This window comes from Schistocerca gregaria, chromosome 3, assembly GCF_023897955.1.
Source record: "Schistocerca gregaria isolate iqSchGreg1 chromosome 3, iqSchGreg1.2, whole genome shotgun sequence".
Classification (NCBI taxonomy): Eukaryota; Metazoa; Arthropoda; class Insecta; order Orthoptera; family Acrididae; genus Schistocerca; species Schistocerca gregaria.
The window spans coordinates 486,211,794-486,221,429 of NC_064922.1; the positions used below are offsets into that span (position 1 = coordinate 486,211,794).

The 9,636-nt window shown below is 45.7% G+C and overlaps 1 protein-coding gene and 1 pseudogene across 1 annotated transcript; one reads left to right on the forward strand and one right to left on the reverse strand.

Annotated features, from left to right (window-relative positions):
- Nucleotides 1-1,002: 1,002 nt before the first annotated feature.
- LOC126357206 (5S ribosomal RNA) lies at nucleotides 1,003-1,120 on the reverse strand (annotated as a pseudogene).
- Nucleotides 1,121-4,701: 3,581 nt separating this feature from the next.
- Nucleotides 4,702-6,138, forward strand: LOC126355439 (uncharacterized). Its single transcript, XM_050005748.1, has one exon. The coding sequence runs from the start codon at nucleotides 4,702-4,704 to the stop codon at nucleotides 5,746-5,748; it is 1,047 nt and encodes a 348-aa protein (XP_049861705.1). The 3' UTR covers nucleotides 5,749-6,138.
- The last annotated feature ends 3,498 nt before the right edge of the window (nucleotides 6,139-9,636 follow it).

A 9,636-nucleotide genomic window follows, 5' to 3' on the forward strand; every position in this document is an offset into this window, starting at 1 on the left:
TTCTGTGTTTTTGTGTAAATGTATCAATAAAATGGTAACTACATACAAATTTTTCTATTTAAATCTCGTCCTAAAAAGGCAGTCATCATAAGGCTGCAGCAGTTGCAAGAAATACCATGTTTCATCCTTACCCGCTTCCCGTTCTTAGTGCACGCTTGTTTACGATAAATAACCCAGATATTCTTGCTAAAACATGATGGATAATAAAAGCAACCTGTCGAATAGAAGCATCTCTTTGCACTCGCTTCAATGGGAGTACCCACTGATATATTAAAGTTAAACTGACAAGAATCTTTAAAGCACTCTGTCTTCAGGCCATGAGTAGCCTACCGGGACCATCTGACCGCCGTGTCATCCTCAGATGAGGATGTGGATAGGAGGGGCGTGGGGTCTGCACACCTCTCTCCCGGTCGTTATGATGGTATTCTTGACCGAAGCCGTTACTATTCGGTCGAGCAGCTCCTCAATTGGCATCACGAGGCTGAGTGCACCCCGAAAAATGGCAACAGCGCATGGCGACCTGGATGGTCACCCATACAAGTGCCGACCACGGCCGATAGCGCTTAACTTCGGTGATCCACTTCAGCAAGGCCGTTGCCGACAAAAATCTTTGTTGAAGGACATATTTAATGCTTACCTGAAAAGCTAGAAATCATTTAATAATCTAAATGTATGTACTAAGGAACATAGAGAAAGGTAAAAGGAAAGTCGTGATGCGTTCATTTTCTGTTTAAGTGGGGAGAATACAGAGGTATGGTACACTGACGTGTTTAAAAAAGTATAAAAAAATTAAACCCCTCCCGAACAGGCCATGAAGGCCCAAAGCCACCGATCTGCCGCCGTTATATCCCCAACCCACAGGCGTGACTGGATGCGGATATGGGGTGGCATGTGGTCAGCACACCACTCTCCCGGTCGTATGTCAGTTTCCGGGACCGGAGCCGCTACTTCTCAATCACGTAGCTCCTCAGTCTGCCTCACAACGGCTGAGTGCACCCCGTTTGCCAACAGCGTTCGGCAGACCGGATGGTCACCCATCCAAGTGCTAGCCCAACCCGACAGCGCTTAACTTCGGTGATCTGACGAGAACCAGTGTTACCACTGCTGCAGGGCCGTTGGCTTAAAAAAGTATAACACATGTAAAAATTCAATAAATAAATTACATACATATGTGGGACCTTTAGTGATGAGAGCTAGTGTCTTTAACTATCATTAATAAAAAGTTTGTCAAACCATTATTAGTTTTAAAAAAATTTTATAACAGTATACGTTTGCTGTAATAACTTCGGTAGTTTTATTTATATATATGGTGAAATCGTCTAACATGCACCTCAGCGGTTGCGATTATTATGACGTGGTATATTTTGGTATTTGTCAAAACTGTTAATAATTGTTTAATTCTAAAGTTTATCTATGTAGCTCTAATCTGATGCATTGCGTCTCCGCCTTCTTTACTGTTGGATTCTTAATCCACATGCTGTTCAAACGGCTAACAGCCTCCCCACAACTTCAGACTCCTGGACAAGCAACCGATTCTGTCGCAGACCGCCCACTTGCCGACGATCGCAACTTTGAGTCGACTGAATAGCTCTCTGGAAAATGCATCACGTTGAAAATCTAAGCACGTATACGTGAAGATCAATAAAACAGCTTTGACGGCTGTGTGCGGTTACGAACATGCAGGCAATTGCGACTAGTACACAGAACACAGACTAATAGCAAATTAAGGGAAGACGAAAGTAATGAGGAGTAGCAGAAATAATATAAGCTATAAACACGACATCAAAATTGAGGACCGTGTAGCAGACGACGTGAATTAAATCGGATACCTCGGAAGGAAAAAAGGAAGATATGAATGACGGACGAAGCAACTAGAACATAAGAAGCTGACTAACAAAGGTAAAGAGAGAGTTTCTCCCTAAACGAAGTTGACAAGTATCAATAATTGACCTTGATTCGAGGAAGAATTTTTCCGAGAATGCATGTCTGACGCACAACATTCGACAGACGAGAACCATCGAATGTAGGAAAACCGGCGGGGAAAAAGTGGAAGAGTTTGAGGTGTAGTGCTTCAGAAAAATTGTGAAAATTATGTTTACTAATAGGATAACAAAAGCAGAGGCTCCATACAGACTAGTGGAAGAAAAGAACATGCGCAAAAAACTGGCTGGGAGAAGGTACAACATAGCATGACTCGCATTAAGACATCAGGAAATAACTTCCACGATGCTAGGAGTAGGTATAGTAAACGTTAAAAAGCATGGAGAAAGTCGGAAGCCAGAGTATATAGAGCAAATTATTGGAGACACTGGATGTGTTACCATGAGATAAGACGTTGACACAGGCGAAATAAACAGCCGAAAGTCTGGTGACTTCTCCTGTCCTACTTGTCGCCTAAGTGTATTTTTTAACTCCCCACACCATTTTTTACACAACACACATCAAAAAAGTTTTGCATCACCCCTGATCCCAGAACTCCTGAAGATGGACGTTGACTGTGGATATTGTATCACAGGCACAATCCCTGTGACTGTTAAGAGACCGCTCCAAAGATGTAAACAACCATGCATGAGCAGCGCCTATTAGATGGGGAGGGTCCGACAGCCGATCAGATCCAGTCATTCCAACAGGAAGGAGGTACGCGGGCTCGTGTTGTCTGTAGTTCAACCAAGTCAAGACAGTCAGTATCGTGGTTTCACAGCTACGGCATTTTTACTTCGTGCACGGAAAGGCTCTAAACGGGGGCAGTGTCCAGGCGTCGCGGAGTGAACCAAAGCGATATTGTTTGGACATGGAGGAGATACAGAGAGACAGGAACCGTCGATGACAAGCCTCGCTCAGGCCGCCCAAGGGCTACTACTGCAGCGGATGACTACTACCTACGTATTATGGCTCGAATGAATCCTGACAGCAACGTTACCGAGTTGAATAATGCTTTTGGTGCAGCCACAGGACGTCGTGTTACAACTCAAGCTGTGCGCCATAAGCTGCATGATGCGCAACTTCACTCCAGACCTCCACGGCGAGGTCCATCTCTGCAACCACAACACCATGCAGTGCGATACAGATGGGCGCAACAACATGCCGAATTGACGGAGACGTGTTTGGAGGCGACCTGGTCGGGCTGAACGCCTTAGACACACTGTCCAGCGAATGCAACAAGATGGATGTTCCCTGTTGTTTTCGGGTGGCATTATGTGCGGACGACGTACGCCGCTGGTGGTCATGGAAGATGCTGGAACTGCTGTACGATACCTGATAGTGCAACCAAATCGGCAGAATATTGACGAGGCATTCGTCTTCATGGACGACAATTCACGTTCCCATCGTCCACATCTTGTGAATGACTTCCTTGAGGGTAACGACATCGCTCGACTAGAGTGGCCAGCATGTTCTCCAGACAAGAACCCTATCGAACATGCCTGGGATAGATTGAAAAGGGCTGTTGTGGGACGATGTGACCCACCAACCACTCTGGGACAATCTGGATCAACAGTGCCTTGATGAACTTGTGGACAGAATGCCACGACGAATACAGGCATTCATCAACGCAAGAAGACGTGCTACTGGCTATTAGAGGTGCCGGTGTGTACAGCAGTCTGGGTCACCACCTCTGAAGGTCTCGCTGTATGGTGGTACACCGGTCAATGTGTTGGATTCAAGAGCAATAAAAAGGGCGGAAATTGTGTTCATCTCTGTACATGTTCCGGAACTCTCGGAACCGAGGTGATGCAGAACTTTTTTGAAGTGTGTACAAACAATTTTCCGTTCGTTCCATGAATTCTAGAGACATGTAAATATCTAGGCGCTCAGTCCGGAACCGCGCGACTGCTACAGTTGCAGGTTCGAATCCTGCCTCGGGCATAGGTGTGTGTGATGTCCTTAGGTTAGTTAGGTTTAAGTGGTTCTAAGTTCTAGGGGATTGATGACCAGAGATGTTAAGTCCCATAGTGCTCAGAGCCATTTGAACCTTTTTTTTTGAACCAGTGAATAATGATTTCTATTTGTTAGCATAAACAGTAAAACAGTATAAAGTGTTCTGGCTGTAGGCAGATCTTACTACGGTTTCCACGGCCTTCTGCTATTCTTCTCATTTACACATAGTTTACATTTGCTTTAATTTCATCTATCATCGTGTATAATCTCCTTCCGTCATTTCGTTCTTCTCCCGCACATTAATCATTCCAACGCTTTAACCATGAACCAGTCCTACCGCAACACATGACCAATCCATTTCTTCTTCCTTTCTCTTATAAATTCCATTAGCCCTCTTTTCTCCCCTACTCTCTCCAGTAAGTCTTTATTTGCTCTTGTAGCTACCTAAATCTTTCCAGCGTCCTCTACATCTACATCTCAAATGCTTCCAACCTCTTTTCTTTTTCTCTACTCATTGTCCACATGTCCAGTTTACAGCTCGATATACTGCCACTTCCAGATGAAATACTTCTGTAGTTTTCTCCTGTGTTTTCTTTCTGCCATTACAGATAATAATTTCCTCTTCCTGTTGACGCTTTAGCTACGGCAGTTCGAGCTTTGGGCTTCCGGTGGCACCTTATATCTTCCATTACGTTGATTCTTAGTTATTTGGCTAATTTTGTCTTACAGTGATATTGGTTATCGTGCTTCGTTTGCCAGTCACCATGCACTTTTGTTTTTCCGAAATTTCCTGCTGTCGCTAAAGAGATTCTCTGTCGTAAACAGATGTTGGCGCTGGCGGCCCTTTCAGATCTCGCCTGCTGCCAACTGGTTGCCCCCATAGTCAGTTGCGCGGCCGAGGGCCGCCTGCCCGACCCAACGGACTGCGGCTACTACGTGGACTGCACAAAGAACAGCGACGGCACCTACACGTCGACCATCAACCCGTGCCCCGCCGGCACCTACTACGATTCCTGCCAGGGCGACTGCAGCAAAACTCAGCAACCATCCGTCTGTTCCTTTACCTGTGATAATGATGGCATTGCCGGGTTTCCACCTGAAAATCCGTCTGTGTACTTTGTGTGTAACACCGTTGGTAGTGTACCGACCTTAACTATTGCTAAGTGTCCTAGTGGCACTGCAATCGGTGCTGACATGACCACTTGCATAGGTATTGCCCCCGACTGTCCAGTCAATAATGAGTCGCCTGGGCCCTCCACATGCAACGGAACTTATTATTACGGACATGCTAATAACTGTTCCGTTTACTACTACTGCAGTGGCCCAGGTGAGTCACCAGAGCCGACGTACTGCAACGCTGACGAATACTTCATTAGTTACAACCACAGCTGCACTAAGTTTCAGTGCACGTCGCAGGGTTTTTTTGCAGATCCAGCCGATTGTGCCTCGTTCTATTACTGCGTTAGCGATGCTTCGGAAGCGACGCAGCTTACGTGTCCGAGTGATAGTCATTTCGACAGCTCGGTTGGAGGGTGTGTGCAGGGAGAGTGCACCACAGTCTGCCCCGGAAGCAGCTCGCACTTCACGTGCCCGTCCATCGGCTTTTTCGCAGATCCGTTGAACTGCAACTGGTACTACTACTGCGACAGCAGCCTGCAAGCATCGCACAGCAAGTGTCCAGACGGAAGTCACTTCGAGAGCACCGTGGGTAGCTGCTTGATGGGCGAGTGTCCTAGCAGGCTGGTCGGTGTGGACTGGGAAGTTGGAGTGCGACCTCTGAGCTCTGTTTCTAGCCTACCATTACGACGTGAGGAAACCCAGATTCCATTCTGGAATCCTCGCAAGGAGACATTGCAGATGCCAAGTCCATAGACATTACGTAGTGCCTGCAGGATAGTTCTCATTACAAATGGAGTAACAATAGTTTTTGTGACAGCTACTTAAGATGTTACCATTACGATATGTTTGTCAAATTTATCGCACTGGAGCAACCAAATCACCCTGTGCTCTATTTCTCAAGCCAGGCTTCTTCTGAAGATCCCATTTACAAGCTGGCCTTTCTAATGTATGTATAAGTTCATATTAATTACCATTAATTTTTATTTGCCACATCTATACTCTCTGTTACCTCCGCACGTCCTTTCATTGCCACTACTAGTAGTTCAGTATCGATAACACTCTAGTGATGAAGTTGTTGATACCTACACATTGGTAGTCATATATGTAACAGTGCTCTGAATTACAAACAAGACGAGGGCTGTGTTTTCTTGTAACGATGTGCTTTTCTGTAAATCAAAAAAGCTAATTTATCTGAATTATATTCATTAACTGTAAAACCCGTACCTGAGTATTAAATTTGTAATGACAATCACGCAGAGCACTAGAAATGTAATTAAAACAGTTCTTCTTTCCACAAGGTATCTAGCTTGAACCACAGATAGATAACCGGTCTTACGTTTTAAGAAACCTATTCCCAAACAGTTAACATATTTACGTCATATATTAAGAAAACAAAATAATCTCAAGGTCATCTCTCTCAGCTATTAGTTCGAGACAATTGGTGAGTTTCATTACCAGACAATGCATGTTGTAGTTGACGATGTTCACTGCTGCGCATTTTGCACGCGAGGCATGTCCAGCTACTGACTGATTAGTGTGTAAAGGCACAAATCTATAACGGACAGGCATTAGAGGCAATGATTGCAAGTGGTAGCCACAGTCCATGTACTGGCACCAACCATCAGACACTAAGATACCTCACACAGAGTCTCACACCAAAGTCTGCCACGTTATGTTACCATCCATCCATATGCAGTAAACTTAGCTCTATGTTTTACACTGAACCCAATCGGTCAGGTCTCGCAGTATGAATCATTTGCTAACAACTTTCATTCCTGTCGTTCAATGACTTCCTTTCCAATGCTAAAACCGCACTATTGTCAAATTTATAAAAGTATTCCTCTCCTGACTACTGTTTACTTTTCCGATAACAATATACACTCCTGGAAATGGAAAAAAGAACACATTGACACCGGTGTGTCAGACCCACCATACTTGCTCCGGACACTGCGAGAGGGCTGTACAAGCAATGATCACACGCACGGCACAGCGGACTCACCAGGAACCGCGGTGTTGGCCGTCGAATGGCGCTAGCTGCGCAGCATTTGTGCACCGCCGCCGTCAGTGTCAGCTAGTTTGCCGTGGCATACGGAGCTCCATCGCAGTCTTTAAGACTGGTAGCATGCCGCGACAGCGTGGACGTGAACTGTATGAGCAGTTGACGGACTTTGAGCGAGGGCGTATAGTGGGCATGCGGGAGGCCGGGTGGACGTACCGCCGAATTGCTCAACACGTGGGACGTGAGGTCTCCACAGTAAATCGATGTTGTCGCCAGTGGTCGGCGGAAGGTGCACGTGCCCGTCGACCTGGGACCGGACCGCAGCGACGCACGGATGCACGCCAAGACCGTAGGATCCAACGCAGTGCCTTAGGGGACCGCACCGCCACTTCCCAGCAAATTAGGGACACTGTTGCTCCTGGGGTATCGGCGAGGACCATTCGCAACCGTCTCCATGAAGCTGGGCTACAGTCCCGCACACCGTTAGGCCGTCTTCCGCTCACGCCCCAACATCGTGCAGCCCGGCTCCAGTGGTGTCGCGACAGGCGTGAATGGAGGGACGAATGGAGACGTGACGTCTTCAGCGATGAGAGTCGATTCTGCCTTGGTGCCAATGATGGTCGTATGCGTGCTTGGCGCCGTGCACGTCGTGCAGGTGAGCGCCACAATCAGGACTGCATACGACCGAGGCACACAGGGCCAATACCCGGCATCATGGTGTGGGGAGCGATCTCCTACACTGGCCGTACACCTCTGGTGATCGTCGAGGGACACTGAATAGTGCACGGTACATCCAAACCGTCATCGAACCCATCGTTCTACCATTCCTAGACCGGCAAGGGAACTTGCTGTTCCATCAGGACAATGCACGTCCGCATGTATCCCGTGCCACCCAACGTGCTCTAGAAGGTGTAAGTCAACTACCCTGGCCAGCAAGATGTTTGGGACTGGATGAAACGTCGTGTCACGCGGTCTGCACGTCCAGCACGAACGCTGATCCAACTGAGGCGCCAGGTGGAAATGGCATGGCAAGCCGTTCCACAGGACTACATCCAGCATCTCTACCATCGTCTCCATGGAAGAATAGCAGCCTGCATTGCTACGAAAGGTGGATATACACTGTACTAGTGCCGACATTGTGCATGCTCTGTTGCCTGTGTCTATGTGCCTGTGGTTCTGTCAGTGTGATCATGTGATGTATCTGACCCCAGGAATGTGTCAATAAAGTTTCCCCTTCCTGGGACAATGAATTCACGGTGTTCTTATTTCAATTTCCAGGAGTGTATATCGGACATTTTGTGTTACATTAAGTCATAAATCTTCTGAGTTCTTTACAGTGGCTCATCAGTTGTGCAAATGCCGTTCTGATCAACGAACTAACTATTGAAGAGTCTCTATCCCACATCTGCTTGGAGAAATTGGATCGTAGTGTCCTTTCCCAGAGAAATCCGTTGTCTTCAGTTCCACTCATACTGGTACATAGATGATCCATTTACCTCTGGTCATTGATTTGTACGCCAAATAAAATCACTAAATACACAATTTAAACTCTTTTGTTTCATTTGCATTTTATTTTTAATAATTGTTAAAATTCTCTTGAAATTTGCTTTTATATTTGAGCAGCTAATACCCGGCATCCATTGCAATGCTACTCACAGGAAGAAAGTGTTTGTAATTAAATTTTGTTTATTGATGTGCTTTTGCATACACAATACTTTTTTTCCATCCGGTGCGTACATAATTTGCTCATTTTGAACGGATAATGTTGATCGATTTGTTCATCAGTGTTCCCCGTTACATAAATTTGAAGGAATTTGCGACCTGCGCGTTCGTCAGTGCGAGAGGTAATCCTGTACGATGATAAATTTTCTCTTGAACTTTGAATGTAGTCATTCGATTCTCGTATGCAATATTGCGAACATTGATCGATGTCATTTGAAAACCTCAATTGTTTTGCGCATGTTCGCAGAGAAATATTTTGGTGTGCTCTCGTCATCTGATGCGTATATTGTTAATGGCAAGTTTGGTGAATGTAATAGTGGCAGTTTCAGTTTACCTCCTGCACAGCACATTCCTGACGGTTCGTTCTGAAATCGGAGGACATTGCAATACATATATAATTTATCCATTTTCTCAGTACCCACTCTTAAATGAGTATAATCGTAATTAGAGTCATAATATACATCTACATGGATACACTTAAGTGCCTGACATAGGGTTCATCGAACCACCTTCACAATTCTCTAATATTGAAGGCTGCTCCTCTGAAAAGAGCGTCTCTTGATAATCCTTCAATTGAAGTAGCTCTGGTTACTGTTTTCTGCAAGATGCATGAACCACACCATGCTGTTTGTTCCTGAAACTATTAGCCTCCACATCTTTCACAGTAGCTGGCATTTACCAATCCGCATATTCCTTTCTCGTGAACATTGCATAGGACACTAAAATCACTCTATAGGTAAACGCTTCTCAGCTATTATTTGTTCTTGTTGTGGTCTTCAGTTCAGAGACTGGTTTGATACAGCTCTCCATGCTACTCTATCCTGTGCAAGCTTCTTCATCTCTCAGTACCTACTGCAGCCTACATCCTTCTGAATCTGCTTAGTGTATTCATCTCTTGGTCTCCCTGTACGATTTTTACC

Excerpts from the sequence above, each read along its gene's own strand:
- LOC126355439 (XM_050005748.1), top strand. The coding sequence starts at position 4,702 with ATGTTGGCGCTGGCGGCCCTTTCAGATCTCGCCTGCTGCCAACTGGTT.